The sequence below is a fragment of the Pithys albifrons genome, chromosome 23, assembly GCF_047495875.1.
Source record: "Pithys albifrons albifrons isolate INPA30051 chromosome 23, PitAlb_v1, whole genome shotgun sequence".
NCBI lineage: Eukaryota > Metazoa > Chordata > Aves > Passeriformes > Thamnophilidae > Pithys > Pithys albifrons.
Genome location: NC_092480.1, coordinates 159,827 through 179,699, shown reverse-complemented (window position 1 = coordinate 179,699; position 19,873 = coordinate 159,827). Strand labels below are relative to the sequence as shown.

At 44.5% G+C, this 19,873-nt stretch overlaps 2 protein-coding genes across 4 annotated transcripts in view; both read left to right on the top strand.

Moving 5' to 3' along the window:
- UBASH3B (ubiquitin associated and SH3 domain containing B) overlaps nt 1–7,041 on the top strand; it is a 59,585-nt gene extending 52,544 nt beyond the window's left edge. Inside the window, exons 10-14 of the mRNA XM_071576282.1 lie at nt 842–934; nt 1,308–1,452; nt 2,277–2,383; nt 3,293–3,402; nt 4,186–7,041. Of these exons, the coding sequence (XP_071432383.1) occupies nt 842–934; nt 1,308–1,452; nt 2,277–2,383; nt 3,293–3,402; nt 4,186–4,323 (593 nt within the window). The 3' untranslated portion in view covers nt 4,324–7,041. The remainder of the gene's footprint in view (nt 1–841; nt 935–1,307; nt 1,453–2,276; nt 2,384–3,292; nt 3,403–4,185) is intronic.
- A 1,299-nt stretch (nt 7,042–8,340) lies between these two features.
- Nucleotides 8,341–19,687, top strand: CRTAM (cytotoxic and regulatory T cell molecule). 3 transcript variants are annotated; one of them, XM_071576226.1, is made up of 12 exons: nt 8,341–8,368; nt 8,466–8,585; nt 10,330–10,485; nt 12,638–12,790; nt 13,001–13,132; nt 15,765–15,935; nt 16,369–16,476; nt 17,097–17,228; nt 17,701–17,805; nt 18,210–18,356; nt 18,543–18,626; nt 18,722–19,687. In XM_071576226.1, the coding sequence occupies exons 2-12, from the start codon at nt 8,537–8,539 to the stop codon at nt 18,850–18,852; spliced, it is 1,368 nt and encodes a 455-aa protein (XP_071432327.1). In that variant the 5' UTR covers nt 8,341–8,368; nt 8,466–8,536; the 3' UTR covers nt 18,853–19,687. The 3 variants fall into 3 exon arrangements, with proteins under 3 accessions (XP_071432327.1, XP_071432325.1, XP_071432326.1); XM_071576224.1 differs by having other exon boundaries at nt 18,704–19,687; XM_071576225.1 differs by lacking the exon at nt 8,341–8,368 and having other exon boundaries at nt 8,413–8,585; nt 18,704–19,687.
- Nucleotides 19,688–19,873: the final 186 nt, after the last annotated feature.

The following is a 19,873-nucleotide window of genomic DNA, read 5'->3' as shown; positions in this document are numbered from 1 at the left end:
ATCCTTTGGAGCATTTCACTGTGGTCACATCCAAACTAGGGCAGCTAAAATTACACTTGCTTCTTTAAACAAAAATAAATCCCTGTGCAGCAGCAGGATGCTCAGCCTGCACATGGCACCAGGGTTTGCAATATGCAAAGGGCAGTCTGGGAGCAGTCAGAGCACACTTTGCTGGTAGCATTGAAGGGGTCCAAGGACACAACTGCAGCTGTGGCAGCACCGTGTGACCTTGAGGGTGCTAAAGTCATCATTCCTCTGGTGACTAAAGCCAATGAGCAGCTTCCCTGTGATGGAGGGATGGTAGATGTGCCTCTCCTTCTAAATTACCCCACTTCTCTCAAGAGATTTACACATTTTGACATGGTTACAGCCCTCAGAGTCAAGGTTAGCAAACCCTTCTTGCTCCCACCTCTTTGTCCTGCCTATTCAAACAGAGCAAAAATGTAACACTTGCTTCTTACAAGAGCGTGCTGATTTTACCTTTGGTTCCCTTAGACATTGCAAAAATATTAATAACCCAGTGGAGCTGATTTTTATCTCACTTTCAGTGATCTTCCACCTGTGTAATGAAATGGTAATTTATACCAGCAAAGAGTTGAGCCAGTTGAATTGTCGCGTTTGGGTTTTGTTGAATCACTCTGATTTATGACTTGTAAATGAAATGAAATTAAATCCAAGCCCTGTACAATTTTTCTCAGCACACTGCTTGTTTTTTGGCTGGGCTCAGGAGAGGCAGGGCCTGAACACCTCCTTGCTGGGGGGCTGGTGCCCTGCACATTGTTGTGGATGCTGCAGTGCCATTTGTCTGGTTTTATTCACAGGTGCTAAAACTTTCTTGCAGGTGAAGCCTTGCTAGAAACTAATACCATTGTAGACTACATCTACAGCTCCCCATCCCTGCGGTGTGTCCAGACAGCACACAACATCCTGAAAGGTAGGAACCCCCGGAATTCTCCTCACCTTCTGGGTAAAACACTGACAGCAGATAAAAGGTATGAGAGACCCAAGGGAATGGGAGTTCAGGGTGAAGATTATCTCCATGGGAATATATTTTCCATTGGCACAACACTGTGCATAAAGAACCCTTTTTTAATTGCACAGAGCTGCCAGCCAGAGGTTTACATTCCCTGGCATGTCCTATGGTAAGTACATCTATTAAATTATCTTCCATACCTAATACTAATCAACTGACCACTTAGAAAAGCAATTAATTAACGATCAGACTGAAGTATTAAAGCTGCAGAGTCTTGCTGCCTCCCCCCCCAGCTTCTTTCATTGATCTCTGGTCTCCTTTCTCCCTTTTCCAGGTATGCAACAGGAGAACAACCTGAAAATCCGAGTAGAGCCAGGCTTGTTTGAGTGGACCAAGTGGGTGTCTGGGAACACACTACCTGCCTGGATCCCCCCTGTGGATTTGGCTGCAGCCACTCTAAGCGTTGATACAACCTACAGGTAGCAGCACGGGGGGGCAAGAGGGGCTCCTGTGAAGTTCAGGCAGTGACTGGAGGAGCTGCTGAGGCTCCCAAAGTAAACTCAGGGCAGCTGAGGCTGCTGTGCCCAGCATGGCCTGAAAGCAGCTCACAGCAGATGGGTCACATCACTGGCAAAGTCCAGCTGTACTGCTGATCATGGAGGTCCTCTTCTCAATACTCCTTTTATCCTGGGTATTTTTCAGATTTCCAGGGAACCCTCAGAGGAGTTTTGTTTGTTTTAACCCTTTTCCTAAAACTTAGGACCTTGGGCTCAGCTAACATACATAGGAGCTCCACCTCCGTGGGCTTGGGCTTTTGTGCTTTATGGTATCACTTGAAATGCTGGTGTTTACCAGTGTCTCATTGCACCCCTGTGTTTAAGAACCCCTGAAGTTCTTAAGAAAGTTCTTAAAAATTAAAAAAAATCTTAAAAATTCCACAGTGGCATAAGCAAATGAAACATTAAAAAAAGAAAAAAAAAGAGGGAAATGTAAAGAACAAAACTCTCTACTGCTGCCACTGCAGAAAGAACACAAGCACACTCAGCCTGTCTTGGCTGTCTTCACTGAGTGGTCCCCATCAGAGGAAGCAATTATCATTTTTCCCAATTATCTCAAAACAGGAATGGAAAACAATTAATTCTTGAAGTTTAAAACTAATCATAGTGGTCCTGACACAAGCTGCAGTTCTGGGTATCTGGGGAAGGAGAATAGTTAAAGAACAGGTACTCTGAGATGAATCATAACTGGCACTCAGAACTTTATTGCTCCTTCCAATTCACTGTGTGTGTTTTTCTGCTCACAGACCTCACATTCCTGTCAGTAAGTTGGCGGTTTCTGAATCCTACGACACCTACATAAGTAGAAGCTACCAAGTAACAAAGGAAATCATCAGTGAATGTAAAGGCAAAGGTAAGTGCTACAGAGGGGGTGAGAAACAAGCCAGGCTACCTGGGATATGAATGCCAATGTTCCTGACCAGTCTTTCCCTCTTTAAGAGATGACTTCCCATACCTGAATCTCTCATCCCTCTCCCAGAGACATTGGGAGCTTCTGCAAGTGTCAGAACTAGTTCAGATATACTCAGCTTACAAGAAAGGTCCATAAACATACATAGCAAAGTATTTTAGGGATTCCTATCCAACCCAGCTGTTTCTCAAGGGAATAAATGAGCTATTTGAACTCTACTGTCCCTTCCCAGCATCAGATGGGGCATCTTCCCTCCCCTGTCTGAGGTCCTCCTCTGAAATCTATTCCCCATAAAGACCTTGGAATATTTCTCCAATATTGAAATAAAAAAAGTCCCTAGCTGTTGTTTTTCATTCACAACATAGAATAGAGTGTTTCTAAATTCTGGTGGTTTTACTCATTTCATGTTGCTGATCTGTCTCCAAGCTTTTATTTTAATAGTTTGCACACAAACTTTAATAGCACAGTGGGGCATAGTCTTGGAAACAGAAACATAAAGCCAGCACTGTGAAAAAGCAGCAGCTGAAATTAAACTGTTCCTTGTAACAGGAATTAATGTTTGCAGAGGCAAAAAGCACCTGCTTCACAAGACAGCTGAAATCTCACTGGAATTCTTGTTTTCCTCAGAAAGCATTTGATAATTAAGTAGCATTGAGTTAACCATTACCCTGAAAATTGAGAAATGCTCTAAATACATTAATAAATCACATTTTCCCCCCAATACACAGTTTGATATGTTGTTACATGATAAACCAAACCCGTCTTGAGCATTTGACCTGCTTGATCTTGGCCACTAGTGCCTGGATTTGGCTTCATCTCCCTCCTCAGCCTGTGGTTCTCACTTTATTTCAGGAAATAACATCCTGCTAGTGGCCCATGCCTCCTCCCTGGAAGCCTGTACCTGCCAGCTCCAAGGGCTGTCGCCACAGAACTCCAAGGACTTTGTACAGATGGTCCGAAAGGTAATTCCCCCCAAGGAGCAAAGCTCTGGCTTTACAGAGAGAAAAGCAATTTGCAGTTTGCTTAACCAGACAGAGGACACCGCTCTGCCCATCGCCAGGTTTCACTCATTTCAGGAGCCAGGAGAGTGAAGAAGGTTGTTTTGAGAGGATTGTCTGAGTGTCCTTGCTGGAACAGAGAGCGTGGGATGAGGTGCCCACCTCCAGGCTGGGCTTGCAGGGACCCTGCTTTGTGCTTGTGGGTACCAGGGGCTGTGCAGAGACTCCCACAGTGCCCAGAACACCCTCACCACAGTGACCAGGGCACTTCTGATCTGCAACGCCCCTTCTTGCCTCTCTCTCTGTCAGAGGAAAGGACTGAAAATGATAATAGGTTTCTTCTGCCTTCACTCCTTTCCTCCAGCCCTGGGGAGGGAGAGGGCACTGCCCACTGACAGGCCCCACTGGGATGTGCAGAGCTGCTCTGTAGGGTCCATATTTCCCTCCATGGCTGTGCTGGCTCTCAGGGTTTGGGAACCACATTAGCCAACATCTTTGGTTTGAACTGGCACATGTTTAAACCAAGATACAAAGGTATAATCTGTCTTTCCCAGAGTTTTGCACATATAAAGGTGCACAGTCTGTCTGTCACACCTGAGTCCTACAATCACCTTGTGAAAAAGGACTCTGGGGGGAGAGGGAAAGAGAGAAGGTGAAATGATTCAGTAGCCCAGCAGGGCTTCAACCCTTAGGGCAGCTCAGCTCAATCCTTGCTTATTATCTCTATTTCAATCTCTCTTCCCACAGATTCCATACTTGGGGTTTTGTTCCTGTGAAGAACTGGGGGATACAGGTGTTTGGCAGCTTACAGACCCTCCCATCCTCCCTCTCACACATGGACCAACTGGAGGCTTTAACTGGAGAGAAACCTTACTACAGGAATAGACAAAGCCACCCCAGCAAGGAAAACCCATGGCCTTTCTAAGCATTGGAGAATGTCTCTTCTTTCTTGTGTTTTATTGACAGTGGAAAAGTAGTCATCTTATGTTCAGTGGGTCACACAAGCAGCTGTTCTGGCATATCTCACACAGCCACAGTCATGCAAGGAGTTTCATCCACAACTAGAATACAAAAGGGACTGATTTGAGGGGGGGATACTAAAATACATGTTGAAGCTCCCAGGGATGGAGCATCATCAATTGCACTGGGAAACAAAGAATAAAAACAAAGTAATAATAAAAAATAGCATCAGAAAGATATTCCAGATTCCTTCTGTCCAGCTTTGCCTCTGCAAAAAGTTTTAGAGTCCTCATTTGAAATTGTGAATGGCACAGAAGTCCATACTGGCTAAATTTGATTTAGGTTTGTTATTCACAGAAAGATCAAGGTTTGGGTTGTGCTGATCTGGTTGAACCTATCCAGCCTTCAGCAGAACTGGTCTCACCTCCACTGGGACACAACCAAATTGCCCTTCCAGCAGCCAGAACAAACAAGGAGCCACAAACTGCAATTCCCTCTTTCTAAATGAGGCAAAACTGGGATGTAGCAGCTCCAGAGGGGTTTAGCTCAGTTTGTCTCTGGGTTTATTGAGCTGCTGGAGAGAGCACAGCAGATTCTGTACATACCTTCAGTCAGCAGAGAGCTCCTCCTGTGCAATATCCTGCCCCCTGTCTGTCCCTAGGGCTGTTCTGGGATTTAGACCTTTATGACTGTGTAACACACCGTGGGAAGGGCGTTGTTACAGCAGGGCTGTGGCTGCAGAGTCAGGGCCATCACTGAGGAGGTGACAGAACAAACCGCTGCCATTCAGGGTTATCGCTGTCAGCTTCGTTCTCAATTGGAATTTAAACTCTTCTTGGCATCCTGAAGAGCATTTCTGGCTTCTTTTCCTCCATACTTAAAAACTAAATAGTTGACAATCACACCAAAACTGATTTGGTTCTTGATGTGTAATGCTCCAGAATGCTTTTTGTTTCCTGCTGGGGCCAGCCCGGTGTCAGATGGGCCAATAAATAGTATTATAATTATTCATTGCCTGTACAAAGCAGGGAAGGCTGCTCATGTCCTGCAGCAGTTAAGTGACATTACAAGGAGTTTCCTCAGGCAGGAGCATGAAACAGAGAGGGAACAAAAGTTGAATGCACAATTTGAATACTCTACTAGCTGCTCTTTGCATACAGTAATACAGAAGAATGTTCTGTTTGAGAAGGAAGATGTTACAATACTCTCTTCTTTAAAAAAAAAGTATATTTTTGGATGTTTGGGAAAGTATTTTGACAATTGTAGTCTTGTCTTGAATCAGGTGTCAAGAAAGAACAATATTATTTTCTTCTAGCATTTTGATTTCTCTCTGGGGTCTTGTGTTGTCTCATGTTGATAAGGCTTATTTGGGGGGGGTGGGGGAAGTGAAAATTTGTTCCTTTTAAATTTTGAATGGAGAATACAAAACAATTGCTGCTTCACTGTCACTCCATTGCTGCTCATTCATGTGTATTTAAGTCACTCCAGTGTTTTGTCCTAAAACATTAGACTTGATCTTTCTCAAGTCATTTCCTGCCTTCAGTGTGAGCTGCATCAGATCCCAACAGTTTTATCAGGTTATAGGAGGCAAATCCCAGTTCCCAGATTTTTCCCTTTCTCCATAATTAAGAAATAAAAGCTTTAAATCTGCCAAGAATAAGTTATTAATCCAGTATTTTAATGAACTGCAACTTATGGGTTGGGTTAGAAAAACAGAAGAGTCAAATTCATGCTGTCTGCTAAAAATCACAGAGCTCTGCTTGTTTTTGCAAACTGAGGATCTGGACCACAATAATTTATAAAAAAAAATAGTTATTTTCCTTTTCACTCAGATGGAAGAGTTTTCAGGAAGAAGTTTGCTGAGGGCAGGAGCCTCCTTCTCCCCTCTGATACTGGATTTTTCTGTCAGCCTTAATATGAGAGTGATAATTTTTATCACCATAGAGTGGATTTGGTTTGTTGTTTGGTTTGTTTCTTAAAAAAAAAGAAAAAAGAGCCTAAGCATATAGAAAATTCTTTTTGAGTTAGAAATACACATGAAATGATGGTGGGGGCAGACATGCTGGAAGTGGTGAATCAATGAAGAAAATAAATGTAATTAAGCAGTAGGTGTGATTGGCTGCAAACACCCTAAACTGGTACTTACTGCTCACCACTTCCTCAGATCTGCCCCCTCAGAAATACTCATGGCCTGCACGTGCTTCATGACAGAAAATACTCAGCCAGTTCCTTTGTTACTTCCCATTAAAATGTATTTTCTGTGTGATACCTCTTCAAACTTGACGTTATCAATGGATACTTTTTTGTTGTTTCATTTTAAACCTGTTGTATCATTCTGTTTATTATGTTTTTTAGTGTGAGCAGATTGTATTTATTTGATAAAAAGTATGTTTGCTGTTTAAAAAGAAACAGTAATTGTGTTGCCAAAAATAGCTGCAATTCCCTGTGACATCTGTATTTTTTTATTTTGGGGGGTGGGAGGGGGTGGTCGGGTGGTTTTAGTCTCAGTTTCAAGTGCTAACAACTGTTAAAACAACCACTGCATTTTAATTTGCTTCTGACATTAAATGGATTTCTTGGAAGTCAGACAGAAAACGTCTTGTAGATGTTTAATAAAGACACCAAACATCCTTTCTATTTGGGTTTTCCTCCCAGCTGTGTTGGAATTTGAGCTCCGTTTTTCTTCCCCGCGCTGCTGCTGAAATGCATCCGTTTGACAGCAGATGGCACAAAACCATCTCGAGTGTGGTTCTCCATGCACAGGGATGGAGTTTTCCCTCTGGGTTGGAGTCTCACTTTCATGTTCTTTTTTCCCCTGAGTTATTTTACATGTGGAACTGGGAGCACAACTTTTAAACCCAAAGCAGTGCTTACTTTTACACTCAATCATTTTTTTACCTTGATTTCTTAACCCAGCAGTACTTTTATCAGCCAGAGAGACTCTTTCCTTTCAACCCAACTACATTAATTCATGACCTGCAGCTCTGTTTCCCAGTGAAATTGATTATATTGCAATTAACACAGAAGCCATAACTTTAGTACATCAAATATACACTAACAGAATTATGTACTTCCCTTTGCTGAAAGTTTAGTGGAAACAGTTTCTAATAAATTAGAAGTCAAACCAATAATGAATTTATAATTAACCATTTTGTCCACTTCTCTCAAGCCACATCCTGCAAGTGCACAGTTTTTAAACCATAACTCCTATTTTATTAAAATAGGTTTATTTTGACAGTAATTTACACTAAATTTTGAGCAGCTGCAAAGGGCAAGAGGATCTGCCAAAACCTTTTTGGAAGTCAGCACAGGTGGCTGCATCATGGAACAGATGGGTAAATCTTGTGCTGTTACAGGTCATCACAGACCCAGAGCACACAGGAGGTTTTCCAAATCTCAGGTCACTCCTGAAATAATCAGACCTTCAAGGGGATACAGGAACCCCAAATTGTGCCACCAGTGCTCTGGGACCTGCTCACTGTCCCCAACCCTCAGCCCGTGCTTGGTGCTCAGTGAACCTTTGAAACCACCTCACCAAAACTCTGCCCTCCCTGGAGAGGCACAACCCACACACAGCAAACCACCTTCTGCCCTTCTGGTGTCACCAAGGTCCCAGCAGAGCCAAGACACGTTCCTGGGGCAGGAGCAGAGCGAGACAGGGACGTGGTTTTCCTGGGATTTAAACACACCCAGCTGAGTTTGCAAGCAACCTTGCAGTGGGAGCTCTGCCTTCCTGGTGCCTCCCCACGTGGGGAATGCAATCCTGGCCACAGTGCAGCTGTGGGATCACAGCCCCTGGTTCTCTTAACCTTTTCTGCTCCCCACTGTGCATCTCTCACCTTCTCCCCCCACGGAGCAGGCAGAGGGGAGGAGGTGCCAGCTGAAGTCCCCCCGTCCTGTCGCCCACCAGTTTCATTTTTGGGACTTGTGAGGTCACAGATTTCTCAGCTGTCGCCAACACATGGGAAATGTGAGTTGGGGGGAGAGTGGAACAGCAGCGGGAAGGGGCAGAGACCCCAGTGGTGATGATGAAGTCATGGTAAATCTGCTCCCCCCGTCCTGAAAAGGGACCTGCTGCTGCTCAGCAGCCCCAGCAGAGAGAGGAAGCAGCACTCACTGCCTGCACCCACAGCACAGGATGAGTGTCCCCAGGGTGCTGCACATCGTGGCTCTGCTCCTCGTGCAAGGTAAGGCTTGAGCATTGCCTTATTCCATGTCCCCTTTGCACCCCGTCCAGCCTGCAGAGCTCCTTTGCCAGAGTTCAGCACATCAGGCACAGGCAGCTTTGTTGTTACTGTTTCCTGGTTGACATTGAGATATTGTCACCCATTCCCAAAGCTCGCTGGGGCTGAATCCCTGCTGACTCCTAAAGCCAGGATCTGTGAGACCAAGTCACCTCCTGGCAGCTGGTGGGATGCCTGAGATGGCAAGACATTGGGATGACAAAAGATTCTCCCTTAAATTTGGGCAGTGCATCACTGCTTATCTTTGGATATCAGTGTATGCATTGTGTAAAAACAGGCTGGTAGAAGTCAGAATAATTTAGAAAGCACTGGCAAAGTACTTTGAAAAAGCACTTTAAATGCTCCATCTCCTCACTCTTGTGAGAGGATGTAGCCAGGTCAAACTGCCCCTGTGCAGGGAAGATTTGACCTGTGAGTCATGGGTTGAACAAAGCCATGTTCTCCCATGGAAATTACATACATGCTCTGCTTTAGAAAAGCAAGCAGCACCCCCTTTTCTTGCTCAGTCTTGCTGTTCTCACCTCCAAAGGTGTGATTTGAAAGACCCTGCACTGTGGGTAGTGACAGCAAAGCACCATGATGAAAACATACCAAAGGGACCCACGGAAAACTCCAGACAATCCTCCACTACCACTCAAACAACATTGCACCTCCTTCCACAGTCTTCTTAACCATCAAACTCTCCTTGGGAAACTGCTGTCTTACAGGGAGACAAGTCCTTCCTCTGCTTCTAGTGGTAAAATAACAGTTCCAGCAACAATGCTCTAAAAAAATCTTCATTTCTGACATATTTAACATTTTCAAGAACATCAAAAGCTTTCCCAAAGCCCAGAAAGATTAATTTCCCAAACTGCAGTGCTTATATGTGCAGTAGGGACTTGCAGCAAGCAGCTACGTGGAAAATAAAACACATGAAAAGGGAATGAAAAACAAAACTCTCTCACTGCCTATTTGCTTAACTCCAACTCAGGCTCTGCTCTTATTTCTCCAGGGCTTGTGTTTTTCTGGAGAATGTAATTCATTCCAGGTCATCAAATATTTTCACAAAATATATATCTTAGAATGTCTGGAGGGAAAAAGCATTTTACTGCCCATCTGTGAAATGAACTAAGAAAATGAAATTTCATTTTAGTAACCTGTGCCAGGGCAGGTTTGTGGATCTTATCTTGGCAAGAAGTTTCGAAGCAGTGGCAGTATTTTGATTTCTGAATACAGAAGCCTTATTTTTCAGAGATGCTGGAAAAAATCATCCACAGCTCAGTCTCACACACGTGCAAATTGGGTTCAACAGCTCCTCAGTGGAATGTAGAATCACAGAATCAGAGAATGGGTTGGGTTGGAAGGCACCTTAAAGATCATGGACTTCCAATAATGAATAAGGAGAATTAATGTTTGTTTTAACATACAGGGAGAGATTGCATTAAATTAATGTACAATCAATTCTTTAATAGTTACTAACATTTAATAACTAAATCTCGTTGTGCTCATCACAAACCTTTGGTACAAGTCCCCACTGACCCCTCTAATGATTGTGATTTATTTGTATCAGTACAATCACATTGGCAAGTTTCCTAGTGCAGAAAAACCTTTGGAAAAAGGAAAGTTGTCGTATTACTCTGTGCAAAACATTGTTCCTTTCCTTCATGTCACATTTTAATAGGTGTTTTTTCCCCTGCTCTGTGGCCAGGGGGGTTTCCAGGGGCTGGCAGTGAAACTGTGACTCTGAAGGAAGGAGCAGACCTGACTCTCCGCTGCACCCTCGGCACCCCCAGCAGTGACAGCAGCGCAGCTTTGCAGTGGTTAAACCCTCGTGGTTTCACCATTTTTATGAACAGGCAGCAGGGTAAGTGTGAAAACCCACTGTGGCACTTTCTGCAGGGGCTGGAGGTCACTGGGGGGGCTGCTCCAGCTCCCAGCCCGACTGACCCACCACCCAGCTCTGCAGGGGCTTTCACATCCAGCCCCTTTCTGGCAGGAAGATGGTGAAATGGAACCACCCCCAGAGAGTGCTCTGGCACTGGAGCTTTTAGCAATGAGCTGTGGTTCCCAGCAGCACCCAGAGATCTGCACAAACCCCACTCTTGCCTCACAAGAGACACCAGCAGTGGACGTGTCTGACAGCCCTGGGCGCCTCCTGCCCAGCAGGGAAGGGGATGCAGTGCATCAAGAGGATGTTTTTAGGAACAAGCAGTGATTTCTAAAATGTGCTGACAAAGCCAAAGCTACAATTCCTGCATTCCCTTCGCCTCCCTACATCTCCCCTCCCTCTGTCCTTATCGCTCCTCCTCTTGGTCCCACCTCCACAGCTCTGCAAGCTGAGGACTGCCTTGGCCTTCTCCATTTGCACAGTGCCCAGACAGCATTCCTGGTTAAATACTGTAGGTTTTAATGATAATAATGCCTGGGATTTATCCAGATTGGGTACCCAGCTCCCATTGAAACTGTCCAGATCCTCTTAGGTTGCTCTGGGAATCACAGATGTGCAGTGTTGCCAGCCACACCAAACCAGCCCACTGATATTTCCCTTAAATCCTGCCAATATTTCTAAACAGAAAGTGTCATGAGTAACTGTTCCTATTTACTTGGGTTCATGAGCAAGTGGGATGAGTGTTCACTGGCAATTTGCAGTGACTCACATCTGTGTGGATTTGGAATCCAGCACCCCAAGTTTGGCACCCTCAGGATAAAGCATATGAAGCATTAGGTGCAATTTGCATCAAGAACAGCTCTGTCCTGAGCCCCTGACAGCTAATCCTTATGGGAAATGGGGCATTTGCAACCCACCCTGTGCTGCTTGGACAGCCAGGCTCCCAAAATCCACAGCAGGCTGTAGCAGGGGTTCCTTTCCCCTGTTGCAGTCTGTTAGTCTGATCACACACCTGCAAACCCAGTGGGAACTCTCTCTCCATCAGTGTTCTCTATTTTTTACACATAGCTGAATTCCCAGGAGTTTATCCCACAGAGGCAGGCAGGAGTAGCAAAAAGCTCTTTCTTTATGCAAGCTCTCTATGTTCACAGTCCCTTTCTATACAATTTTGGACCAAGACACTTGATTCTGTCCATATCCAGTTTTAAACAGCTCCATCTTTTAAGCATTTGTCCTTTTAATGCCTGATTTTTTTTCTGAGCTGACACAGTAATTTAATAAGGGTGGGGAGAGGACATATCCACAGGTGGCTATAGCAGCAGATTCTAACCCAAGTGAACAAAACTTTTACCACCTGAGGATTCCACCCATAAGTTCAACATCCCACAACTACCCATCAGTAAGACACAGGATAGAACACCCACAAGGACCAGAGTTTGCAAAGCATTTGGATCCTGGATAAGTCAGGCACACCAAATATGCTCCTCTTGCAATACAAAAGAAAACAGTCCTTGTTAAGGTAAAAACCAGAGCTGACCCTCACATGGAAGTTTTCATTTTTCATTCTGAGTCACCCCTGGGAACCTCTCTCACATTTCTTCTCCCATAAACCACTTTGGGAATCAGTTCCCTCCAGACTCAATGTAACTACAAATACGACAAGTCTCACATCATGGTGATCTCAAAATCCATAAATTGCTGTGATTTTTTTCCCAGCTCTGTATTTTCATAAAACCTCAGCTGAAAAAAAAAATAAAATTAAAAATAGAAAGATAAGTTTTGAGGCCTTTTCTCCCTGGGACTGGTGCACACCCCCAGTTTCAGTTCAATTTAAGGACAGAAAGTTACACTTTCTGTGCAGCAATTGTGGAAAAAGTCCATGAACTTGGCCTGGCCCTGGGGGTTCCTGTAAGTCCCCCAGCAGGAGAAATGAAATAAAGACTACAAAGTCAAGAGAGAGAAAGGGGGCTGTGCAGCAGAGTACAGATATCCTCGGAGATGGTTTCCTGGTGTTGATGAATTTTTAAAATTTGGTAATGTAAACTGCCTTCATTCATTACTGCTTTGATTGTCTGCCTTCCTCTTACATACCAACACATGTGGCACGCTGGCTTTTGCTTCCTTACAGTTTTAAGAGACCAGAGGTACAAACTTATCCGTTATTCCAAGGAGGAATTATCCATCCAGCTGTCCAATGTCACAGTGCACGATGAGGGCTCCTACAAATGCTTCTACTATGGCAGACCATTCAAAAGCAAGGCACACACTGTTGAGGTGTTAGGTAAGTTCCTTCACCTGCTTGTTCCAGAGGAGCAGGACAACAGAGCCAGCTCCTCAAGTCCAGGCCTGCAGTTTTGCATGGAATTTTGTTGCTTGACACAACATGGTCCTGGTTTTAGCTCAGCCCCCCCAAACAATGCTCTCTGTGCAACCATTCATAAAACTGAGTAGAAAGATGTCCTATAACTAATTCTGGATCTTCTTGCTCCAGCTGCTCCTTCTAATCCAGTACTGGAAGTATCTCAAGACACAGAAAGAGGCATTTCACTGTCTTGCTACAGCCAAGGATGTAAACCCCAGCCACACATCACCTGGCTGTTGGACAACGGGATAGAGCTCCCAGGTAAGTGTTCAAGGACCAGGGGCAATCACCAACAATTCCTTCTTACCAGCCTTGGGCAGTTTAAAAATACTGGAGGGTGAAACACCTTCTGCATCACATGAGCTGGGTCTACCACTCATCCCAGCTCATTTGGAACAAATTGGTGCAGGTTTGGAAACTGATCAGCACAAAATTGCAGTGTCTGTGCAAGGGAGAAGCTCATCTGCTTTGCTCACATTCAATAGAGAAGAGCAACACCTGGCACCAAAATCCCTTGAGACCATGGAGTGAAATTCCACTGGAATAAAATGAGCCCAAAACTCTGGAGGGACAGTTTTCAAAGCCCCAGTATAAAGCCCAACAACAAATCCATTGTAACTATTTGTGTGTTATAATCAGCACAGGTTTCCCTCAGCTTTGCTGAGCAGCTCACACACCCCAGCAGTTTTTCTTCTCATTTAACTTGTGCATTATATAAATAGCTGCTGTTCTCCTAGAACTATAAATAGCACTATTCTAATAGTCACTACCTCATTAGCATCAGTGCACAACTGTATCAAAGTGTCAGAAAAACACTCACTGATGCAAACATTTCCTTTCACGTGTTAAGAAGCTCTTACTTGTATTTTGCATCCTCAAACAACATATTCAAACTCAGCCTGGAAAATCTCCCCTGGCCCCAAGACAGTTTTTCCTTCTTAACTAAAACTGCAGAAAACAACAGAGAAGTGTGCTGGCCTGAATATAGATAGAAATCAGGAGTAAATAAAAAAATCCAGGCTGCCACATACACAGGGATTAATGCAAATAAGGTGCTCTGGGTGGAAAAGCAGGTTCTAAAATCCTGTGTCTGTTTGGGAAGAGCTGGGCTGTGTGTGAGTGTGAGGGTTTGGGGAATACCAGCTGAGAAGTTGTGAAGAGCTCAGGGAAACCAAACTTCATCTCTGAGTATTTATATTTGGTTTTCACAGTGTTTTTCTAAACTAGGGGTTTCCTCAAACCTGAAACAACCTCAGTTCTGGCCTGAGAAACTGCTTTTCCCTCTTGAAGGCTTGTAGTGACCCTCCTTCCTCTCCCTTCCATTCTCAGCTTTAATTACTTACTGCAAATATTTATACTAATCAGAAAATAACTGATAAATCTTAATTACCAGCATCACCCGAGTCCCACCAGGGCTCAGCAGGGGCAAACCATCTGTAATTACTGAGCTCTTGCTGACAAAAGATTATTTCCTTCCTAGCAAAACTGCTCTGAAACCCTTTTGAGCTCTTACATGACCCTGCTGGGGATGGAAAAGAGGGTTGGGAAATACCAGTCTGTTATACAGTGACTTATCTGCAATGGTTGATTTGAAAACAAGGAATTTCTTTCATTTAAGGGTTACAGATCAAGGGAAAGCATCAGAATCTCTACATTACAAACAGATAGTAGAAATTATTGTGCCACCAGGTACTCTTAAGGGAAACATCTGAAACACCTCCTGCTCCACCAAGGCTGTTCAAACACCTTTCTCTGTCACATGAAACATCTTTAGTTTTCCTTATCATATATATCATAGAGTTTTATATATATCATAGAGTTTGATATATAGATATCATTAGTTTTCCATATCATTTAAATACAGTATTACCTGGAGGACTAGGAACTATATCAGACAAGTAACATGGCTCTCCCTAATTCATTCTGGCAAGGCAATGAATCTTTGTGTTTGACTTCCCCCAGCTGGAAAGGGAGAAAAGTCAAACCTGCACCATAGAAATGATGGAGGTCTGTTATATAAATGTCTATTTAGTACAAGTGTAACTATTGCACATCAATATTTATTGTGCATCTTTACCAGTATGCACAAATATTGCAAAAAATATTTTTTTTATCTTGGGGGTTAAAAAGACACAGCTGTTAAGACACAAATTCAATGCCCTTGGATGTCACACAATAGAACTGGAACTTTTCTAGAGCTCAGTTGTGCTGCAAAGATACAGAGAGTCACAGAATAGCTGGGGTGGGAAGGGACCTCTGGAGATCACCCAGTTCAACCCCCCTGCCCAGGCAGGGTCTTCTGGAGCAGGTGCCATAGGAATATGCCCGGGTGGGTTTGGGATGTCCCAGAGAAGGAAGCTCCACACCCTCCCTGTGCAGCTGTCCCGGTGCTCTGCCTCCCTCCACGGAAAGTTCTTCCTCATCTTGAGGTGCAATTTATTGTGTTTAGTTTATGGCCATTGCTCCTTGTCCTGTCACTGGGCACCACTGAAAAGAGCTTGGGAACATCATCTGAAACCCCTTGCCCTGAGAATGTCTCACATAAAGCAATTTATTTATTGTGTCTGGTAAGGACCGAAAGTGCCAGTGCGTGTGTGGACATTTCAGCCCCGATGGTGTGTGGGGAACTTCCCCTTGTGAGTCATGACACGAGCAGAGATCTGGGCTGAGCACAGGAGGGGCAGTGAGCTCTGCACTGAAACAGCTGGGAGCAAGAAAGCCTGACCTCTCTGCCTTTGGCTCCCCTGAAATCTATTTGCACAACAAGCCTCTTGTGCACAGTGATGGGGCTGCTCTAGCACAGCAGAATAAAGCAGATTGGCCCTGGAAGGCTTTTCATTGTATTTCTCTTGACTACAAAGCACTTAAATGTTTTCTTCCAATGGGTGTGTAGGTGACACCAAGCACAGGTTGGGAGCTGATGGGAAGAAATGGAGCACAACCAGCACCCTGACAGTCCTCTCCTCTGGGCCCAATGCAACAGCCAGCTGCATCCTGCACCACCCAGCACTGAGGGAAGAGAAGCTGATGGCAACTTTCCACTTCCAGGACCTCCCCAGCATGGGTACTGCAGGCTCCTTCCCATTTTACTGCTCTGAGGTGGTCAAAATTGCATGGATACACCTGGAAAGCTGAAGCCCAGAGCCTGCTGCCCTGTGTGTAGAATCTGTTTTCAAATGAGAAGGCTCCATCGGGCAAAAAGAGTTCTGAGTTCTTCCTCAGGGTCAGGTCTGAACAGCAGCACAGCCCCTGCTCAAGCTACCCACAGAATACTGTTTCACTTTCATTTTATTCCTCATTTCATAATAATAACTGTATTCAGAGGACCGGAAAGCAGAGGGTGGGAGTGTAGGACTGTAAGTGTAACCCCAGGTCAGACAGAGAACCCACACAGCCCAGGGCATGGAGCACCCGGGGCAGGTTTAGCTTTTCAAGGATTATTTCAGTGGCAAAGTGTGTCTTCTGATTTTTGTCATGTTTTGGGGGCTTTCCTCTAGGATCCAAACAACCAACCATCCCTCCTGCAGCACCAGAGGGTCCAGCAGGCACCAGCTCAGTGCCAACACCGGCCCAGCAAAACCTGACAGCAGATCTCACGTCTAGTTGTAAGTTTGGTCTCTGTTACATGAATTTACCAGGCTGGGATCCTCTGGAAGGGCTGCACTAGATGGCACTGCACAACAACACTTCATCTGTGCATGGGCCAGGCTGCACTTACTGAGCTGTTTCCAGCAGAATCAAGAGCTTCACTGCCCAAATAAGTTGGCAAAACCCCACCAAGGGTTTTGTGCCTGCTTAGCATGAGAGGCCCTGCAGTGAAAAATCAATTGCTCCTTTAGAAATGCACAAACTCTTTGTTTATATGAGTTTAAAAGTGTTGCATCAGTGATTACAAACATCACAGAAGAGCCACATCCTGATAAACAACTCATACATGTGTTGATAAACACACATGGAAAGGGAGCTTGAATCTTTTAAGGCAGAGTTGGAACTATTTGGTCTTTAAGGCCCTTCCAACCCAAACCATTCTGTGATTCTGTGGCTTTCATGGGGTGTGCTTGCATACCTGAGAAGGAGGAAAATCTCTTCTGAATGCAAAGTTTTGGTACATCATCATCATCATCATCATCATCATCATTTTAGCTTTACAAATCAAAGCTAATTTTATAAGGATATATTGTCTGTGTCCATAAGAAAGTCAGAGCTCATCTCTCTGTCTGTGCAGGGCCTGAAGGAACATCAGCTGCATCAGGAGATGAAGAATTAACATCAGCTGCATCAGGAGATGAAGAATTAACATCAGCTGCATCAGGAGATGAAGAATTGGGAAGTTCACCAAGTTATGATGACCTCAATGGTACGAGGTGACATCATCAGCCACGGGGGTGGTGGCAAAGGACAGGGATTGTCACACTGTGATTGCACCACTGTGGGCTGTGAAGACACTAAAGGATACTTGGGGATATGAATACCAAAATATCTCCTTTAAGGAGAGGGATACACACTCATTCCTGGTTTTACCAGCAAGAGAAACAAACTGATAGACAGAGAAACCCCCCAAATGACCAAAGAATGAGAGTTCAGTTTTGTTTTAATTTGGCTGTAAGTGGAAACCATTGAGTTCAACAATGTGTAAGAGACTCAGAGGATTTCCTGTTCATAAAGATTGTGTGATCTTCAGATTACAACAAAATGCAGCATTAGGGGAGTGAGCACAGTGCTCTAAGTCAGGGAGGTCCCAGGTGTTTCAAAGCTGCTGGGAAAATATGCATTTCTTGAGTATCCCTTTGCTCTTCCAAGAAATACTGTTCTCCTTTCCTTTCCTCCAGGGACTGAAACAGCATTCAAAGGAAATGCCACAGAAGAGGAAATTCCCAGGACAGAAGCCCCAGTGCCACATGAAAATGCAACTGTGATTTCCATCTTCACCGTTGGTATGAACTTGTTAATGAGCTACCAAACATTCAATGAGCTTTGGATGCCAAGCTGGGTCTCTCTGAGCAGATCTCCCCCTCCAAGCCTTTTGTCAGTGCACGGGGGCAGTGCTGGCTTGTCATTCTGGGGGGAGACCACAGAAACACAACCATTTGTATCATCTAGAAAAAAGCTAAATTTTGCTGTTTGTTCTGCCAAAGCACAAGTCCACTGATTTCAATCAGTTTTTATTATTCATACAAGAAAAAATTTGACCTCACATCTCAAAATGCAGCCAGGTAAGGTGACTTCTGCTGTTCCACAGTCTTCATCTGGCCTGGTATAGGTTGTTTCATTCTTGTCTTAATTGCCAGAGGCTCACAGGGCATTTAACAACACAAACCTCCACCTGCCTCTGTTGCAGAGCAAGATCCGAAGTCCAAAGGCAGCAGAAAGAAGGAGGCAGAGCTCTTGCTGCCAGTCCTGGTGGCTGCCCTGATTTTCGTGCTGCTCATCATCGTCCTGCTTTTTATGATGAAGCTGAAAAAAGCTCATGGAGTGTGGAAGAGAGGTGGGTGATGGCCCTGGCCAAGCAATGTGCTGACCATGGAATTGTGTTAAGCCTCTCTGGGAGCTGGTCAGGCTGATTGAACCACCATTTCATAACTAGCCCTCTGGATTTTCATGCTCAAGGCAGAGGGTGAGAAAGAGTTGTGGAAAAATTTCATTATCTTAACTACATTTATTTTCTGTGCAGAAAATGATGTTTCAGAGCAGACACTGGAGAGTTATAAATCCAGATCTAATGAAGACAGTCCAGGCCATGAGAAGAATGGACAAGGTAAAAACCTTAAAGCAGCATAAAATAATTCTTTTGGGGGCATAACTGCAGATTATACTAATTATGTAAATAATAAGTGTGCATTTGTGTTTCAGTTGTCAGTCAGAAGCCCAGCATTCAATATGTAACAGAAGGATATGGGGAGACCACCCAGAAAAATCCAAGTGACAAAAACATTGCAATAAGTGAGAAAATGTTTGCATGTGGAAGGGAAACAGATGTATAGCATTGGGAAACCTGCACAAGGTGCAGAAACACCCAGTTTCCTCATCTTAAAGCTGTCAGGTGTCATGATTTCAAGGAGCAGAAGCACCAACAACTGCTCTCCATCCAAAAGCCAACTGGGACTGCTTTTATTAAGCAGCAGGACAGGTAGATGGGACTGGTGCTCCTGGAAACCTGTCAGCAATGGACTGATTGACCTCTAATCCTCAGAGGATTTAATTACCCACTGCCAGAAATAGAGCTCATCAATCCCAGCCTAGATCCCATCAGCAATTAGGGTACTCTGAAGATATTCCAGTCCATATGAAGATATTCATGTATTGCTTCAGCCACCTCCTCTGTGACCACAGGACTGAGCAGGAAATCCTGCTGGCTGTAAACCAACTGTGGCCTGGATGAGCTCGTTCTGCCCCCAAACCTGTATTTAACCAAGCAGGAAAGCATCCTGATGTCCAAAGTGTTAAAAAAGGAAGATATTCCCCCTCTCTAGGACTTCTGTCTGTTTCTCACCTGTACAAGAACAACATCCCTCCCTGCTGTGCACAACAGCATCAGTTGCAGTCTCCCAAATCACCTGAGCTTGCAAGGGTGTTACAGAGGAGATGGATGGGATGTCCTTTAAGATCCCTTCTAACATACAGCATTCTAGGATTTTGTGATTCTATGAGCATGAAGGGGATGGAAGATGTTAGAGAGGGGCTCCCCAAATCCAGGAATAAAGGCACTTGCCTGCCAGCAGGAAAGCCAGGAGGTTCACCAGCACTTTACACCTACAGAGCTCTGCCACAGCATCACCTTTTCTGTTGCAGAAGGGTAAAACTGAATCCCTAAAATAAAGGACGTGATTATGGCAACAGAAAGCTGTATTTGTGTCTTTCGAAGTTGTTATTTCTCACTAGAAAAACGCTGCAAACTAGGTTTGAATACCCAATGCGAAAAATACCCCTCCGGTACTCACGGGGAAATGAAAATAATCCCATTTTTCGGTGGAAAGCATCTTCTCCCGGGCGCTACCACAGTCC